The 20,467-nt window shown below is 39.9% G+C and overlaps 1 protein-coding gene across 2 annotated transcripts; it reads left to right on the top strand.

The window, feature by feature from the left end:
• Window positions 1–306: 306 nt before the first annotated feature.
• Window positions 307–20,211, top strand: LOC134876746 (3',5'-cyclic-AMP phosphodiesterase 7B-like). Of its 2 annotated transcripts, XM_063901858.1 has the most exons (13): window positions 307–586; window positions 3,268–3,328; window positions 10,844–10,933; window positions 11,609–11,772; window positions 11,896–11,959; window positions 12,071–12,166; window positions 13,114–13,214; window positions 14,124–14,255; window positions 14,348–14,439; window positions 15,265–15,409; window positions 15,514–15,610; window positions 16,527–16,607; window positions 16,683–20,211. In XM_063901858.1, exons 1-13 carry the CDS (start codon window positions 566–568, stop codon window positions 16,886–16,888), a joined length of 1,350 nt encoding a protein of 449 aa, XP_063757928.1. In that variant the 5' UTR covers window positions 307–565; the 3' UTR covers window positions 16,889–20,211. The 2 variants fall into 2 exon arrangements, with proteins under 2 accessions (XP_063757928.1, XP_063757927.1); XM_063901857.1 differs by lacking the exons at window positions 307–586; window positions 3,268–3,328 and adding an exon at window positions 6,925–7,658.
• The last annotated feature ends 256 nt before the right edge of the window (window positions 20,212–20,467 follow it).

Raw genomic sequence — 20,467 nt, 5'->3', positions numbered from 1 at the left:
GTCTCAATTAACTGCATCTGTTCTTGTTTTGTAATGATTGCTCATAATTTAAGTCAAGTATCTTTTTCTTAGTTAGTACTTTCTGTATGTAATAAACGTAAGTGAAACCAGACTTTGAGGTAACTGCACTTCTAAAACATGTGCAAACTGCATATGGTGGCTTATTGGGTTTATTTTTTTCACTGTAAGCACCCCTTAATTGAGGACCGCCAATTATAAACAAATCAGTGATGTTTCCAGCGGTGATTGGTCAACTCCTTACAAGTCCCGCCCATGCTACCACCAGCCCCTCCCCTATGCGGCTCATACTAAACGTGGGGGAACAACAAGCAGTAACTTCACCTCACCTCATTAAAAACAGCCAACACTGTCCCTACACGCCAAGTAAAGGTCAGACGCAACCGAAAATTGGAGGTTAAGACTGTTTCTTAAACAGGTGTCGGACAGTCATCTTTTCTCCTGCTGTATGCGGCTGACTCGTGCGCTTCCGTGACATGAAAACAGTGCTGCACGCGCCTGATTCCGTCGCAATAACTTGCCTTCCACGAGCGGCCACGATGGCTAAATGTCCTGTTTAATGGTCGAGGTACGTAAACTGTGACTTTAAATTGACAAGTGCCTGCAAAAGACACAGTTATTTTTGTTTTGGTGTATGCCTCGTAACAAAAACATTCCTATGGTCATGGAAGGAGTTAAAAAGTGTCATTAGTGCGCAAAAGATAATAATGACTGCTGTAGTGAATGTTGTGTAAGCTTCGTGCTGCTATGGTACTAGTAACCTGTCACATTCCTTTATGAGTGTGGCAGCTTGTCATATAGGCTATGAATGACCTTGTTTTTAATGGTAGAAATATTGTTTTCCACATGTTACCACGTCTAAAAGCTGCAGTGCTGCTGGGCAACAGTAGACTTTGTGTATTATTGCAACACGTCAGGTTAGTGTATTGACAGTTTACAGCAGTCAACCTGCAGCCTGAACACTGCAGACCACATGAAGGTGTGCAGGGAAGTTAGCTATGATACATTATAAATAAAGCGTTGTGTATTGAATGAGTGTAATACTTGATAAAATGTTTCACAATATTCACACAAACTGTAGATAAAGTTTTGAGACACTGTCCTGTGAAACCTATTTTCATATTTGAGCATATAGGTAATTCTGGACTCTAGTATTTGGTAAGATTTGTTTTTAATTACTGTCCACTTTCTTTCTCCACTTTGACTTTGTAAGACAAAAAGTCTAGTCCATTTAAAAAAAAATTGAACTCAAGGGCCACTTTTAGAGCTTTTTATTTATTTTATTTTAAATGTTTTTATTGACACCATTCTCTTACAAACCATCAGGGCTCATTATAATAGTCAAACATGTCAATTGGTGTTGACACAGTACAAAAATACATTGAGCTTTTGTAATACATCTTGTGGTTTCCTTTAGCTGATGGAGTTAGCTGGGTTGTCATGGAGCGTGTTTAGCTGTCATTGCCTGCATAATGTGTGCAATGCAGTTTTTTTATTCCCTGTTGATTCTTTGAGAGCTTGTTCACCAACTTTCTTGCAGAAAGGTTCATTTAAAAAAATATATTTTTATTCCTAAATCAAATGTTTGCCTGTTCTTGTGAGTATAGTATAGACATGGAAAAACATTTGACAGAGGGCGTCCTTTAAACATGAAACAACCTTGTGGGCTGGATGAAACGTCACCACTTCTGATTTTTCTCCATCCACCCATTTCCTGTGTGCTGGTAAACAACAGTACGCTCATTTACAAGTACACCCTCCTACTTAAGGTACACTTTTATGACGATTTTCCCAGAGTGGAAATATTGTACACACTATGTAAAGTAGTGAGAGATAACAGAGGATTTGTTATGTCTCCGTCGGGTCAGCTGGGGTACCAAATATGTGTTTTATCTACACCAACACTTCTTCGTGAACTCAGTCTACTCGCTCTCTTGTTTACTATTGACACAGATGCTGAGCCATCATAACTATTACAGGCTTTACTAGCTATTATAAATAGATGAGCTCATTTGGGAAATGTACTGAGCTAAGTCGGCCTGAAATGCAGCACAAGGCTTTGCATTGTGACACTGACCTCAGATCAGGATTGAATGGCAGATTACCACACTGTTGATGTGCTTTATCAGCTTTGACTCCTCAGAAAGAGATAGTCAAGGTTCGGTTGGTTTTTATCCAGAGATTGATGAAAAGATTTGTCTGTCAATACTCTTGATCAGTCAAGACTCAGAAATAGAGGATTGATGTGCAAAATGATTTGTGGAATAATCCATTTCTTTTCAAGCTTTGATTCTTTACGCTAAGCCTATTGGACCGTCATTTCTCAAAGTTCTCTTACGCTTGAATCGGGTCTGTTTCGCGCTTATATCCAGATGTTTATTTGCTTTTTAAAAAAATGTGGACCTCATATATGACCTTATCATATGACGTTTTTTGGCTGGTTTGAACATTTGGCAGGAGATGGCACATGCTTGAGATTGTGTCACATAGCCTATATCTGTTACAGCAATCAATTTCCCTTTAGCTTGTACATTTCTTAGTATATTTAATTATTCAATATTACAGTAAAGCAGTTTATTATCTGGGCTAGTGTCCAAAACTGCTGCTGTGTTTCAGCCTTACCTTGGTTCTGATTTTTTTTTAATCATAGGGCTAGTTCCAGCTGCTTAAATTGGGTCATGGAAACATAATATTGACTTAATGTACAATTTGGTTGATTTAATCTGTTACAGTACATGGGATTTATTACCAAAATGCTGTTAAAAAAACAAAAACATGTGAGTTGATCTTGACACAAAAACACTTTTGATTTAAAAAAAAAAAAGGCTTAAAAGAGACGACTGAAGAACACTGAGCTGAACATGAAGGTCAGAAAGTCTCAAACATTGCCACAACAACTGGGGAGAGGACACAAAAAAGTAAAATAAATAACTCAAACTGATTATCTTGTTATGGGCTCACGATTCAGTGATTCACATTCTTTCATCACAATCAGTCAGAATTAACGCCATCGTTTATGCTTGTATCGATTTGGCTCGCATGGGAAAGAATAGAAAAAAGGGGAAATTTTGAGGGCTGTGCATGTGTGTGTGTGTGTGTGTGAAGAGGGTCGCCATGACTTCTCGCACAGTTTCTGTTTCATTAGCGAGGTTCATTGATGTTCTTGGATAGCAGTGTGTGTTTCGGGGTGTTGTAATAGAAATCTTGCTTCTCTCTCCCCCCTCTCTCTCTCTCTTCTCCCTGCCACAGAGGTCTGGAGCAGTCGCACTCAAAAGGTCGGAGCAGAATGCCATACAACTTTGCATGCTGGGTAAGTAAGCGCTAGCTGACCTGAATACAGAACATTGTTAATATATTTAATTTCCCCGTATACTTTTCTGTCAACACCGAGGTATATTTCTGCTGTCCAGTCATACGCATACTGTCCGGTTGAATGGGATTTGTTGGATAACAGTGTTGCTCGATACAGTAAATGTAATGTTTAGTTTTACTCATGCCATGTTTGTGAAAATAGTGTCTGAACTGGAGGCCGTAGCTTTTTTATCCTAACTGCAGTCTCAGACCTTGTAATGTAGCTAAATTGTCATACGTATTATGTCAAGCTTGTTTGAATGTTCCCTGAAACATAAACACAAACACAGATACAAACACTTGCCAATGTTTTCTTTAGACATGACACTGACCCACTTTTCCCCAGCAAACTGCCAGAAAAATGTGTCAAGTAGCATCACTAAGGACAATCCAAAAAAAAGGGTTTGTTTTGGAGCCAGCAGTCCTTCAAGGCTGCTCAGTGTTTTTATTTTTTTCCCACACAGTTAGGTTTGTTTCCTGCACTTGTTTTTTTCCAACCTAAGTCCCATGTTCTTATCTATTAAAGTCACACAGATAATTATTTTCGCCAGTGGCAACAAGAAAAAGAATAGTTTCCTTTGTCATCGAGAGATCCTCTGCACCGATAAAGGCTGTTTTTACCCGTTTATGATTGTAAGGCTGTTTAGAGTCATGGCTTAATGTACCAAGTTGGAATTGGTCTAGTTGCTGCTGACACTTACAGTGTGTGGTGTTCAAAACCGCTAATCATTATTTCTGGTGATACTGCCGATGCCGATCATTCTCTAAAGTCGTTAAAATCGTTGTAATAGTAAGGGGCAACGGCAGCCAATATAGCAGGATTTATTAGCTTGTATACATAAACAACATCATGGATATTTCTAATGGATTCCCACTTTGATTGTGGTGCAGACACAAGTTGGATGTTTTTCGTGATCTATTAGCTGTTTGTAGTTCTACAAAATGAAAATATTCTTACATCACTTTACATTCTAAACAGAGAAAACACAACTTTAAACTTTCAAATCCAAGTTTCTGACTTTCACCAAGCTAACCCTAGCTTTATTGCCTTGTTTTATAAAAATGTAATATTTATTCTACTATTACAGACAATTTATGAACATTTTTTGTAGAAGCGGGAGGGCAGCGCTTGTCATCCAGTTGCAGGATAAAGAAAAATAGATAAAGCAGTAATAAATACACAAACAAATAAACTCAATTCTTTATACACATACATATGTACACATATACATACAACCAGTTTGCGGTGTGAAAAGGAAATAATAAGGTAAAAAATAAATTCCACGTTCAGATAACAAGACAGCATCATTTCTCATCCTATTTTTATATAAACTATGATAGTTAAAATAATTATGAATATAGCCTTCATAATTATACTTACTATTATTATCATTATTACCGTCATCACTGTCATTTTTACACTTGCCATAAACAGAATACGAACGTTTTGGTTACTTATTCCATTAATAAACCGTCACTTCATCCAGTGAGCCGAGCAGAGGCTGTCACACTTTCTTTGGAGACAGAGCGATAATTTAGCAAGATAAGTGATATGATATGAGATGGCAAACACCTGCCCCAAAAACTAAACGGACCCTAGACTCGGCCAATCACTCGTCCAGTTTTTCAACCCTATTGTGTAATTAAACCTAATTTATCTGCCATCAAACGTGTTGTCTGTATATAACAACCATCCCCGGAGATGCAACGGGTGTAATACAACAACGTGTAAATAAGTACCTTCAAATCTCAGAGGAAGAAATTGGGATAAATCACGTTGACCGTGTCCGATACATTTGTTGCTGTTTAGATACCATGTTTTAGATGTTATAAATAACTCCTTGCATCACTACATAGAGAATGTAATGGAATATTTGACAGTAAAACCTCATCTGCTGAGGCGTCAAAGCTACCACAAGACCAGAGTGCATCGAGTACACTGCCATGCATTCCCACTGAATGACGGTTTCTCACGGAAAGTATCTTTTATCCAAACGTTCTTTGTCTCAGGATTTCTTGCAATCAACTCCTCGCCTCTGATATCTGATGCTCAAGGTTATGTGTCTGTCTGCGCCTGTGTGTGTGTCCGTGGGGGTGTCACCGCTTTAGTCTTCATGTGACTTTTTCTCAAGGGAACATATCCGTGGAAAAAATGTAATACTCGTAACAGTGCATCCTCTGTGGTGATTTGCATGCGAAGACACACGGGTCTTGTTTTCACCTAATTTGGTTCGTGTTTATCGATGTCTGGTTGTCACCCGGGGGAAATCCTTTGGGTTGGTTTGGGATATTTAAGGACAACAGGAAGAGATTGTTTTCAGTCCCCAACAAGTGTTCAGTTCATCTGAGTTGAATGCAGTTAATTTTAAGATGCTTGAAAGTGCACAAGTATGACTTTTTTGGATTAAATTACAATGAAAAGAAAGTGGAAATGTTGTTTAGATAACTTGTGGACATGTTTACTGTTTATTCAATGGCGCTTGCATTAAGGTCTGTTTAGACAGGTATACGATAATCCGCCTTATGGGTCATTTCTGGTTGACACAAAAATGGGGATTCAAGATGCTAGTTTTAAGTTTAGTTTAGGTTACACAGCACACTTTTTATATATAGTATACATTATAATGTTATGTTCTTATTTAGAGTACCTGGAAATAAGTTGTTTGTGTAAAGGAGTTTGTACGCTCAAGAATTTAACAAAAAAGCTACGTTCACTTCTATCACTGACAAAATCAGACCCCCCTTTCATTGGTTTAGTAAATTATACTCTAAAGGACTGATTAAAAATGGTAATAGCTTTTTAATGGCCCCTTCAAAGGAAGTACTTATTCCTTTTTTTCAGTTTTATCTAATCAACTAAATCATCTTTAAGGTTTTGCACTAAAGCAGCACTCAGTCTAAAAGTCACTGAATCTAACACGAATATTTTCAAGTTGTCATCTCTGACAGCCTCTCCCTTTAGTCCTTTTTCCACTGACCCCAAAATAATCATAAAGGAGGTAAACGTATAAATATAAACCTATATAATAAACGCAAGTATTGTTAGTTTGTTAGACATTTGTCAAGCTAGGAACTTGTGAACTCTGTTGACCCGCAAAGATTTCAACAGCAATCTTTACATTTGGACAGAATGAAATGTTCGGAGTCCTGCCCCGACCTCATGAACTGGATTTTTTGAATTTTATCTCAAAGCATTTGATTTGTTAATTGCTGTCTGAATATGAAGAGCCGCCGTATAGCTCAGTTGTTAGGAGCTGGCCGCCCATGTACTTGATCCGGCCCGGGACCATTTCTGTCCTCCCCTCTGTCCCCCCCCCTTTCATCTTTTCTCTTTTGTGAATGTATTTTTTGGGCAACAGAGTGGGATTTGAACCGTATAAATAAATACACAACCCACTCTGGCTTTTAATATTACACAAAAAAAGCTCTTGAGTCGGGATGAAATGACTCTAACCTGACCATGAAACCGTGTCCGTGGAGCCAAGCCCCTCCGTCGCTCGCTCAAATCCTATTGGTCTGCTGTCGGTGTAGCAACGTATGTAGCAGAGTGAGAGAGGAGAGGAGGGGCTTTATGACTCCACAACAACACCGGCGCGTGAGTAAGACCGTAGAGAGGAGAGGGAATGCGGCAGAAGGAGGGAGCAGACCGTCAGAGAGAGGGAAAGAGACGGATCCTCATTTTATAGTTTTTCCCGCTTCCTCACCCTCCATCCTTCTATCACTCTGCTTCTAATTCCTCTGTCACTCTGTCTCCGCTGCTACTGGTGCTGTCTTTATTCTTCTGTCCCACATTCTGACTTGTTACTATCTCTCTGTCTCTCCTCTTCCTCACCTATGGACGTTGAGCTTTTCCCCCTTTCTTCTCTCCTCTTCTCCCCCTTTGTTTCTCCCTATCCTTCTCAGTTTCCTTTTTTCCTTTGATCTTTCCATTCCTTGCACCTCGCTGTCACCTATCCGTCGTCTTTCGGGTGCGAGGATGCCAGTGCTAGAGGGGCTCTGGGGCCCCGATATCCAGATGCGGGACTCCGGTCTAGGGGTCGATGTCCGGGTCTGTCCGGATGAGGCTCCCAGCCCGCCGGTCTGGGGGCCTCTAAGGACACCTCCTATTACCTGTGGGGGCCTGTCGCTGGCCCTCGAGCTTCCCGCTCTGATACGGCAGCTCAGGGCCGTCTGGAGGGCTCGCAGGGGAGGCCCCGGGGGCCCAGAGAAGAGCCAGGAGAGCACTTGGGTGGAATCGGAGAAAGAGGAAGGGAAGCAAGGCGTAGAAGATGGGAGCGCTCATCTGGCAGGTACATGTCTCGCTCATTGTACATGTTACAAGTACAGTAGACCCAGAGGGAGTTAGATATCTCATGAATATTTAATACTTAATGAAAACACAGCTATGCTAAAAAAACGGTGTGTGACTTCACATTGGAATTCTTTAGGCACATTCCTTCAGGATTTGTGCATAATTTATTGTTCCTTTTATCTTTACAAAATAGTGCTTGTTTATTGGTGGCTCACTTTTTGAATAAGGGTTTTCTGGCCTTGTTTTTGTGCATCAATGTTCAATTTGATTGTGTGACTATTGATTTACACGTATTCATTCTTGACGTGTTTTGTATTGTGTGTGTAAGTGATGTGGCATAGTTAAGAGCTTTTCAGACGCCCGGTCAGAGTAGACAGCGGGATGAGGGATTTGTGCTCCAATGATAGCTTGTAACCATCTGCCGAGCTGCGCTGATGACACTGATGTGACGCCATCCATCAGGCCGAGTCCGTCCGTCTGGAGCGCAACACTGGTGGGATAAGTTCAACAGAGAAGGGATTATTTTACTTTAAAGCAATGTTTAATATCAATAATAAGGACAGCAAATAGGTCCATCTTATGGCGAGGATATGATCTGTACATTTCAACAATGACTTTGATTTTAGCATATTAACAAGATTGATTAAGTGTTGCAATAATACTTCTAATCAATAATCAGACAATGGCAATGGAATTATGTACTTATAGATCTCGACACGCTTCAGCGATGATTCATACTGTGGGGAATTACCTGTTGACTCATGAGGTGGAAAACGGACAAGCGTACGCCGCTCAGTGACTTTCCCTCAGTGCGTGATGACCTCATTTGTACAGTGACTCCTCACAGAGCGGCTATCTGCGCGCTGTTTGATTTCGACGCTTATGTAACAAAACACGGTGAGATAACCTGTCAGCGGTGACAGTGAGTCATCATGAAATTTCAAAGGATCTAAAGGAAAAGAGCAGTATTTAAAGGAACGTTAAGGTAGAAAAAGTACACGGTTTAGGAGTTTCACATTGTGCTCCAGGCCTACAGGGAAGACGGCTTATTCCATCTTAAAAAAAAAACATGAAACTTATATCACTGATGATAGGAGCTCTCTGGATTAAAAGACAATATGTAAAATAGGTTTACATAATGTAAATATAAAAAATATATCTATATAAATATCAAATCAGCAAATCGTCCTTTATTTTTCAATCAAAAATACCCACATTTGAACTGTTCCAGCCCCTCTAATGTAACCAGCATCTGTTTGTTTGAAATTGAATTATATTAAACAGGATATCATTGGAATTTGGGCTGCTTGTTGGAAGGCCCTACTAGACCAATTTGTGTGCGCCAAGTGTGCATTTTTTAAATTTAACCTCCTTTGTGATTGTGTGTCAGTGCAGTGGGTGTTCATTCATGACCACACGTGTGCAATAGCCGTCTACAAACACCCTCTCCTATCGATTCATCGTAAATGACCCAGTTCTGCGCCGCGCAGTGACAATGACCTATTTACCAGACAGCGGTAAAGGAAGAGAAGCGAGGGGGTGTTGTTTACCGGGCAGAAATGAAGGATGATGGGAAGATCTTTGTTTGAGGGGGGTTTCCATGTTATGTATTTCCCTCCCTCTGTGCCCACAAGCACACCAGGTAAAAAAACAAACAGGCTTTCTCTCTTTATCTTTCTCTTCCTCTATTTTCTCTCCTTCCTCTTGTTCAAACTCTTCTGCCTCATTGTACCAGCCTGAGCCACTTCCCAGAAGCTGTTTATATTTGTTTGTCGGACAATACAACGCATTATAAATTAGGAATGATGCCGCTTTTCCAATGTATGTTTTATGCATAACTGCCTATCCTGCACCACACACACACACACACACACACACGAACAAAATAACCAAACAACGCCTCTCCTCCACTTTGGCAACACTGGATAGGCAAGATCTGGCAACCCGAGGGCGTTGCCAGAGTGACTCCAGCCCCATTAACAGGTAGTTTAGATGCAGAGGTGATGTGAGCGGGCAACTCCTGGGACATAATACGCTCCAGTTCCTCAAATCTGACCTGTAAATTATTCAGTATTCCCATAGTTTGCAGTTTATTCAAGTGAAAACTTAATGTGTGTGTGTGCTTGGGACCTCAGTTCTTGTTCTTGGAATCTTGGCTGTGTGAGATGTGCATTTTAAATAGGGCCGAATTCAGTGTTGAAGGACTCATTGTGCTGCTGGGTTGCCTCTCCTGTTGGATAGGTGCTCTCGAATAGGATTGGGAAAAAAAGAAGGGTTCTGCTTCTCTGCAAACACCTCCTACAGCGAAAAATGTGAACACACTTTAGATCCATTTAGGAAGAAAAATGCATTTTCAGCATCTCAAAAATACATGGTGACTTCAAACATTTAGGCTTTTTAATTTAAGCTTAGAAATGTGTAGAAAAAAACCCAATCTTATGTATATTATGAAACAATTTTATGTCAATATTGCAATGATATTTAAGGGTTGAGTATTGGTGTGCAAAATATTGACACAATAACATTTGAACACGTAATTATTTGTTGTCCTGATACAGTCACTGAGTCGGTAAAAGAACAGTCTGCATATTTCATCCCTAAAATTCATCCATTAAAACCAGGAAAACCCTCTTCCACAGTATCCAAAATCTCAGACGTCAAACTCCTGTAGAAAACCTTGTCTTTTTCTAGCGCTGCTCCTTGGTTACAACACACACGGAGCCCTCGCCCGTGTTTCATAATGAATAACTCGGACCAATCGGCATCAGTGTGACGGTACAGTAAAACCACAGCGGCGTGACATCCCATCTCCTCTGGCAAAGTTGGATCAGATGCATGATGTCCTGGTGACGCAGCCATGTCAAAGATTCTCTTGTTCCAGAAAGGCGGAGTCTAACGGAGACTCTAAATCTGCTTTTACGAGGCTTATTATGTTGAACGTCTACAAACAGGGAACACGTTGCTCCCATTGTCTTCTCTCACTCCGCTGGCTGCTCCACTTACCGCTCAAACGGAAAACTTCAGCTTGGTTCTTCAGGTCTTCCCTCACCTCCTCTCTCTACTTCCTCCTGGAGAGTTTTGATTCATATATTTTATCTGGGCACGTGTGTCGGAAGAGAACACAACCTGACTTTGATTTAAGACCAAAGATGTATTAATAATTATTTTTGTGTCTGTGTGCAGCGGATGGCAGACTGAACACCGGTCATGCTGGGGTGTTGCTGGTTGAGAGACGAGGCTCCTACCCGCTGATTGACCTGAGAATCCTCAAAAGTACGTTTCCTGTGAAGGCATGAGACAATCACATGTTCGTGTCACGATTATCCTGGCCATAATAATTGTGATTCACAATATAATTCCATTTAAAATATGCTTTAAATTGTTAAAATGACACTGAACAAAGTGGAATCACTTCACCTTTCATTTTGTTATTTTCTTTCATGATCTGCGATAAATCCTGTCCTCCCATCCCTACTTACAACCTATTTAAATACGTTAAGAATGTGTTATTTAGACCGAATCAGCCATGGTTTTAGATGCGCTGAATGCACTATGCAAGGAACTTTTTATTAATGAATTATTGCTGTTGGACAACTTGATGCATCATGGGTTACTCTGCACTCTCTAAATACAGCAGCGAGGCAGAATCAGTGCAATTGTGCATAAAACGAAACATAATTTTTCTGCTTAAGACTACAAATCTTAATCCTTGGAAAGCACCACATGTAATTCAGTTAATCATGAGACGGGATGGAGATATTTGAAATAAGGGACTGCAATAAACTATCCAAATCTTTGGAATAAGGGCCCAGGAACTAACCTCAAGTGTTCACAATATATATTACTAAAACTTACTTTAGGACATCTTAAAACTGTTTATAAAGATGTTTATATTTCAGTGATGCACTTCTTTGTCTCTGTACTCTGCTCATGTATTTGTGATTTCAGCCAGTGCCCAGCAGGGGGAGGTAGAGGCTGGCACCCGGAGAAAGGTGAAGCGTCAGCTGAGCTTCCAGAGATACTGCCAGGCCTCCAGGCTGCTCAGGGGGGCCATGCCCAACACCACCGGGTCCCTGCACCTACTGGACGAAAACTACCTGGGACAAGCTGCAGTAAGAACGAACACACACACACACACACACACACACACACACACACACACGCACACTTACAGCAAACTATTTCAAGATAGGTGTAAATCACAAATCAGTTCTGAAGACTGTCTCTCTTTTCAGCACATGCTATCCAAAGTAGGCACATGGAACTTTGACATTTTCCTCTTCGATCGTCTCACAAATGGTAAGATGGATTTTTCAAATATAACTTTTATGATAGCGTTGTTTTTGCATTGTTACGTTTGGATTTAAGATTCAAATTGCTCTAAATATATATTGAATTGGTGCGCTGTAGGGAACAGCCTGGTGACTCTGATGTGCCATCTCTTCAATGTGTACGGTCTCGTTCACCACTTCCAGCTGGACATGATCAAACTGCACCGGTTTCTCGGTAAGCGGCAAGCAAGTGTCTGCAACACGCACCCAGCCTCTGTCCTGCCAAGAGCCTACAATATTGCTTTAGTGTATATACATTTTTTTTTTAACACAAATTGGATAGAACTGCTGCTGTTGGGAACTGCTTTCAATTCAAAGAAAGCCTTTACCCAGACGGACATCCCCTGGTTCCTATGTCCTCCAGTCAGTCATTACTAGGAGTCACAGTGTCCCCAGAATTAAAAAAAACCGATATGGATAAAGGTACCTTTTTGTGTGACGGATATTAATCCAGTATCCATAGCAATGCTAAATACTTCTATCAGACACTGCCAAGTAACAGTTAGCTGTCTGTTGTTCTGGAAACTAAGTGCACATTTTTTTTTATTCCTTCTACAAAATGGGATGTATGAAGACTACATTATGCGGGGAAATCAGTTTAAGTAACAACATACATTCTGATCTTTCAAGAATCAATTCACAACTCCAAAACGTTTTTGTTTTTTTGTTAACATAAAGATTAATTCTACACACCAAAGTTTAATCAAGTATGAATTAAAAGTCCTAGTTTTATAGTGTTCTTTTTATACATGTAAAAGGCTACTTTCTCAAAAAGAAATTCCGTAACTTTACACCCCCTTTGTTAGCTCAGAGGACTGGAGTACATGCTGAAATTAAAACCTCTTTGTATTAAATTATAAGACTCTGTTTTGAATTAAAAAAGCAAAAATGGAATTGTGAGATACCAAACGATTTTAACTCCCAAAAAAAGCAACCAAAGCAACACAAGTTGATGATTTAAACATGAGCTGATACTTTTAGAATAGTCAAAAGCGTTTACAGCCCCCGATGAATCAAAACATCAATCTAAAATATGTTTCTTCTCGCACAAGACTTTGGATGTTAACATCAGATACAAATGTTAAGTTGAATAATCTTAATAACCTTATTCCGTCTCGTCAGGAATGGTTCAAGACGACTACCACTCCCAGAATCCCTATCACAATGCTGTCCATGCAGCTGATGTCACCCAAGCCATGTACTGCTACCTGAAGGAGCCAAAGGTAATGGACAATACTGTGTCTCACACACACACACTTATATTTCTTACACACTCACACTGGAAGGCTTCACTCGTCCTGAGCTCCTGCTTGACATATTCTATCAGCCTTCTTTACCGAGGGGAAAACTCCCGCTCACTTAGAGCCGACATCACATCCATCCTCCGCCCGTAGACACCCCTGAAGCCCTCTGACAGGATTAGGAGTATCCTTCCCTCGATACAGTAATTGCTTTTGTGTCCTCTGTCGCTCTGTAAAGCCCTTTGCTGTGCACCTATTTTGTTAAAAGCACTTACAGAAATACATCACAACACACCGGGGTCTATCTGGATAACCAGCACACACACTGTAAATACAAGATGCTGCTTATCTGATCAATACACCACCTTGTTCTTTTACTGAATATCAAGCATTTATCCTCAACCTGTCACAAATATGTGTCTGATATCAATAAAAATCCCTAACTTTTTAAAAACTTTTTAACTTTAAGGTAAAATGATTCAATGTCAGAATGAAATATTTATTTTTATTTGGCATTTATACAATTATAAGCTCCACATGGCATCTTTTTTTCTTGTTTCTTTATTATTTAAAAATATTTATATATATTTTTGTAATTGTTTTATTAATTGTGCTTTTACTGAGTTGGTAAGGTGTTGTTGATTTCTGGTTTTTTTCATTTTATTTATTGTATTTCAATATTTAACTTCTTGGAATCACGCAGGTATCACATACACATTCTCTGCGTGTTGAATTGAATGTCTTGTTTTCTATTTGTCTCGTTGTTAAATCACTTTGAGCTCCATCCTTTGTTTATATAAAGTGCTATAAAAATTAAGTTTTATTGTTATTATTAAGATTCCCCCCTACATTAGGAACAACCATTACCCTGTGAGCCTGTGTGTGTTGCAGCTGGCCGAGCAGCTGAGTCCTCTGGACATGTTCCTGGCTCTGATGGCAGCAGCCGCTCACGACGTGGACCATCCCGGAGTCAACCAGCCGTTCCTCATCAAGACCAGACACCACCTGGCTTCCCTCTACCAGGTAAACACAGCTGGGCTCACATGCGTCAGTACCTGGGCTGAAATGTGCGATAGTTGTGGTGTCCGGCCGGTAACTTGAGTGTGTTTCCACAGAACACGTCTGTGCTGGAGAGTCACCACTGGAGGTCCACCGTGGGCATGCTGCGAGAGTCAGGACTGCTGTCCCACCTGCCTGCCGACATCTCGTAAGAACTTTTACAGAAACACACGAGAGAACCATTTTTTTTTGTTTTTAAGATTCCCTTCTTGAAGAATTTGACTTCAGCACCCATGTGTATCCGGGGTCCTCTGTAGTAGGCAAACCATGAAAACCTATCAAATTATACTTCCCTACGTAGCGATTCAAATGGATTTTCTAAATGACAGCTAATATACTTGAAGGATTTCAGCTTTTTTCAGTTAATATCTCACAAATACTGTAATAGAATGCACTTATTTCAAGTTTCATGGAATAAAAGCCAGATTAGATTAAATTACATTGAATATGTTGAAATTGTGCCAATAATAAAAACCTAGCCTTATCTGTCGCTCTACAGAAATACCAGCTTTAATCAGAGAAAATGTTTGCATTGTTCAAACATTGAATTATAAATCAAATGTCAACTCAATGAGTCTCGAGCCTTCAAACTATTCTGTAAGGACACACCTCCTGCAAACATATCTTTCTGCTCTAAAGCGCTTAGTAACTGATCAGGGAACATAGAAACATAAATCCAAAAACACCCAGCACCTGCTAAGAGTGTAAACACACACATCTACACGTCACAATCTCTTTTCATCCACCGGCCTCCAGCGTTAGGTCACAGGTCAGGGTCTTTACTAGAACACCAGCACAGCTATTCATTAAGGACATTTATAAATAACACAAGTATAAAGAAAGGGCAGCCTATGATAACTTACAAAGAAATACACAGACTCTCCCAAAAACACATCTGTTTGTGTAGGTTAGCATACATTAGCACAGGTGTCAGTGGTTTTTTGTCTCAGTGGTGCTCCCCTCTACTCTGCAGGCAGGACATAGAGCAGCAGCTGGGCTCTCTCATCCTCGCTACAGACATCAGCAGGCAGAACGAGTTCCTGTCCACCTTCAGAGAACATCTGGACAACCAGGACCTGGACCTTCAGCTCGCTTCACACAGACACTTTATCCTGCAGGTATACCCCCTCACCCTGCACTGACAGAACAATAAAGTGTCATTAAAGTTCTGCAGTGAGGCTAGCTGCACAGTTTGTATACATCTCTCTGCCTCTGCCTTCAGATCGCTCTGAAGTGCGCAGACATCTGTAACCCATGTCGGGTTTGGGAGCTGAGCAGACAGTGGAGCGAGAGGGTGTGTGAGGAATTCTACAGGCAGGGTGAGTAGAGTGTGATTTAAAGAAGACAGAAAGAGTGGGACTGCATATAGCATTTTCAGCTCTAATGGTACGAACCCATAGGTACTATTGATGTGTTTTTGAACACAGTGGAGATGATTTATAGCCTCATTTTCACATTTGTTGAGCAACTACTCCTATAAATACCATATTTCCCACTTAAATTCTTGAATGTTAGACTTAAATAGACTTCTGACATACATCTTGGCTTGGTTTTCATGCACCGTTGTATTATCAAGCACTAAGTAGGATGTATCAGAATGCTTGGAGCTCTCAATTCAAAATGATATCTTCGTGTTTGTTCACATTTAATCGTGGCAATAGTTCAAAATTAGAGAAGCCCCGCGCGATCGGCCACCCATCGAAACCGGCTGATTTTAAGCTGGTCAGCCATGGTTTGTATGTTTGGTTGCCGGCCGAGTTCACCACGTTTGCATGATGCTTTTACGTCGCGCACAAAACATGTTGTTGAATTTTTTGATCGCGAGTGAAGGAAGCTAGCAATTTATAACACGCCCTGGAGATCAACCTTAAATAAAAAAGGTTGGAAGGAGAAAATGTTAGTTATTTAAGTCAATGTTTTATTATGAATATACAATTGACTTTTAATATGTTTTTGTAAGGTGTCCATTACATTTCTTAGTAAGGAAATCGGTATTGGCAAGACAGAATTCCCAAAAATCGAAAATGGTAATGGGTTGGTAAAATGACATTGGTGCTGAAAATGATAAAAGCTAATGTTGACGCTCGAGCGGTTTTAAAAAAATGTTTATGTTCCCTCTCTTTTTTTGGCCTTTATCAGTGTTAAGGTACCGCCTGAATATTTTAGGATAAGCTGCATCAGCATTTTGTTTTGTTACGGCTTCTCTTACGTGTGTTTTCTGATTTCACCCGACAGGAGACCTGGAGAGAAAGTTTGACATGGAAGTCAGTCCTCTGTGTAACCAGCAGGCTGACTCTGTGCCAGCCATCCAGATAGGTGAGAACCAAGAACCGTGTGTACTGTTGTGATGACTTACTCGGAGATGACTCACTTTTGTCGTGTACCTCTCAGGGTTCATCTCCTACATCGTGGAGCCTCTGTTTGACGAGTGGCACCGCTTCACTGAGCCCAGCCCGCTCAGCCACACCATGATGGGTCACATACACAAGAACAAGGCGAGCTGGAGCCGCCTGCGATACGCAAACACACCCTCAGACACACAAGCAGAAGAGCCTGAAGGGGGAGGAGGAAGAGGAGAGGTGGAAGGCATCTCTTAATTTTTCTCCCTTCCATCAAGGTGTTTGATCTTCCTTTGTAAACTGAGGAGAGGAGTGTTTTATCCTCCTTGTTTGTCCTTCAGTAGTCTTACTCCCACTGCACTGGCTTGGAGGCTGGCTTCGGTTCATACGGAATGGCTCCCTCTGCTGGAGAGTACTGTAGCACTGCAAGGGGAAAAAGAAGACGCAGAAACATTGAAGTGTGGGCAGATGAATGGATAATCTAAGTACATATTTGCCAATTTGAATATATATATTATATAATATTCGCTCTTTCCCCCAGTGATGCCTGCTGCAAATAGAAAAAGCAGGGATTGAAAGATTGATTTTAAAGACATAACACGGTATAAATGATTTTGCACAATGCTGCTTGAACAGCAAAGAAAGTAAAAAGCCAAACTTTTGTACGAGTCAGCTGGACGGTGCTGGAGACGGTGAAAAATGAATGAAAGAAGAATATATCCGCCTTGCTTTTTCACCAACTATTTAACTCTTTTCACTTTTTCTCTTTTTGTACAGCTTGCTTCTTCTATTAGAGGCTCTTTCATACAACAGTGTCACTTCTACTTTTCACTGAAGTGCGTTTTTAAAGTTGGTGTGTCAAGTACTATAAACTTTACAACATTTCTGTATTTACCGTGTTATTACTCAACTGACCCATACAACTACTGACCCAGCTGGATGTTTTTGAACTCACCAATGTTGAAAATACAAACAGAAGCCATTTTTCTGAAGTGTTTGTGTTTATGTAATGCTAGTAACTGGTATAATCTGTAAATACTTTTATTTTCAACATCAGCACTCCACATGCCAAAATCTCAGCAATGCAGTTACATTTGTTATTGGAAATATAGATATTGGGACATTTAATTCTTACAGTGGTGTGACCTTTGCAACGACTCATTTTGGAAGCATTCGCTCACTTTACTAGCTCATATACAACTCAGCCTTGACAGCAAATGTCTGTTAATTTTTATTTTTTAATGATGTTTGAACAATTTCTGCCTATTTTTAACTAAACCAACATACTGTAACACATAGCCAAGCACTACTGCAGCCTGCTTACGGTTTGATCTTTTAACAGTCTCAGGGTCAGATTGGTTGTTTCCCCCAGTGAGCATTTGCAAGGCGCCAATGTACTGTTCTGAGTACTGCTGTTACCTCTCTAAGGCTCTTATTTTTCCTTCTTACATTTGCTACAAGCCCTGTGTGCACATCATTAACTGCCACGTTCATTCTTGGGTCAGCTTGTGATTGCAAATACCTCTAATGGCCAATATTTCATTCGTACTACGATTAGACGGCAGACATTTTTGCTTGTCATAGTAGGAAACGCACAGGTGCAACTGATTGTGCTAACGAGGGCTCTGTGTCCCAATCGGCTATGATCGTTAACGGCACTTGGTAACACCTGTGCGTTTTTCTACAATCACACGTCAATATTTCTGCTGAAAAACATTCAAATAAGAACACGATATACCATCATTCTTTCTACATATATATATAATATAAGATATATTTAATTCAGGGTCTAAAATGCTACTTATACTTCTATGTTATTAATACCTGTATGAAGCTGATATAAATGATATAAAACAAAGCCTATAAAGAGTTTGTATGCACTGTTTGGTCAAATGTACCAGTGGTATTTTTTTACCACTTTGATATAAATATCTATCGTTGAGGTTGTCACGTTTATGAATCTATTCTGTCACGGTCGAGGCTGTGTACTGTTACACGATGCTAACAGAAGCCCCAGGTCTTCCCTGAGCTGTAGTCGAGCTTTATGATTCTAACAACCCAGCAAACACTGTGCAACACACAATGTCAAAGTCTATTATCACACACGTATATACAAGTTATCTTCATAAAAAGTGTAAAATATATAAACAGTATATATCAATGAACTCTTTGACAGCTTTTAGGCGTTTTCAATGAGTCAGTGCAATAAAGTTGAGTCACTGGATAAGATGTTATAAGGTGACCATATTCAGATCTTCCTCTTGTAAGGTAAAGTATTGATGTCTTCACTGTAAATGGTTTAGCTGACATTACTTCTGTAAGCACCGTTATAGTGCACACTGTTGTCATTATCTCACAGAACTCCTGTACCAGCACTTATTAACCATGAATCATCCGGTGTGCTACCTAAAACAGCAATATGTTGTTATTTCTGAGTGTAGACAAACTGAAGCTAAGACAAGATGCCTCGTGCGACCTTCAATACCTCTCACAACCAACACTGATGCAGGGTCAATAAGACAGACTTAGTGGTTTCACAATAACAAATATGTGTGTTAATACAGTTGTTTATGCTGTGATTATCCTACCATATTCACTATATTTATCATCTTGTAAAAAAAATGGTTTCTCATAAAATTACTGTAATGGCCACAAGGGATTTGTTAAGGCAAACCTGGTGTTATAAACGGGCCTAAAGTTATGTACCTTCTAGTCGACACATATGGTGGACAGTTGTTTTTTTTACCAGAAATCCCAATGTATCTGTAAACTATAAATATTTTGTATGCATAGTATATGTGGGGGTATGTTCTCCCTTTTGATACACTCTTAATGCATGTTCAAAAGTAGTCACTGTGCTCAAACGCTCCACCTCATTTTTAACTGTGTAGTCCGACACCATAATCTCAGTCTTCACATATATTTTAGTCGGTCGCCGGATGTTTTGAAAGATTGTCATGCCAGTGCCAAATTATACGGTAGTAATTATAAAGTATTGTTTTTGGCCTTAGTTTGTTTGAGTCAATATTGTGGTGACATCAATATTTAGATGTTTGTTTTTTTATGTCCATTTATTGTTGAATCTATTATCTCTTTCACTTGGTCTTCATTATCCAGTTTCTGTGGAGTTGTAACATTTCCATTTTCCTCGTAATACTTTAAGCACATTTTGTCACTGTTTGCTTGAAAGGTCAAAGTTCATTCTTGACCGGCAGTTTAGAAATGTATGCAAAAACAAGGTTGATGCTGTAACTGTTTTCCAAGCGTTATCATTTCCACCGTTGTCTTTGAGATGAAGATGTTTGTTATGTCTTTCCATTATGACTAAGCACAGATAGCTTCTTACTATATAGCACCAGAAAGCTATTTTATTACTAGCTACATTTTTGATTGATGTTTTAAGGTGAAGTATTCATATTGTTAAAAATGATCACTGAATTTCAAATGAAGCCTAGGAATTAGGTACTTGTACTGGTGAGTTTATGGACATGTTTGCCATCTGACTTCTTGACTGTACAACCAACTTCTGGGAACTCACCTTTGAGCACTGTGAACTTATTAAAAAAACATTTTTCAATTAACATTCAATGTGTGGGATATCGTATGTGTAGTTGTTGGTTAAAATGGGCTGAATTTAGATAAATGCAACGGACCAAGAGCTTAATTTCAATTTGACCACTAGAGAGCAACAGTGTCTCTAAATGAGAGAAAAGCTCCTTGTAGTTGGGGGGGGGGGGGACTCATGGGTGCCTCTCCCTGCTGCTTTGTTTACAGTATAAATACAATAGTTGACCGGTGAATCCACATGATGATTCATTTGATGTAAGCTTAGCTGGG

The sequence above is a fragment of the Eleginops maclovinus genome, chromosome 15, assembly GCF_036324505.1.
Source record: "Eleginops maclovinus isolate JMC-PN-2008 ecotype Puerto Natales chromosome 15, JC_Emac_rtc_rv5, whole genome shotgun sequence".
Classification (NCBI taxonomy): Eukaryota; Metazoa; Chordata; class Actinopteri; order Perciformes; family Eleginopidae; genus Eleginops; species Eleginops maclovinus.
The sequence above is the reverse complement of the archived record's forward strand: the minus strand, read 5'-3'. Positions and strand labels throughout refer to the sequence as shown.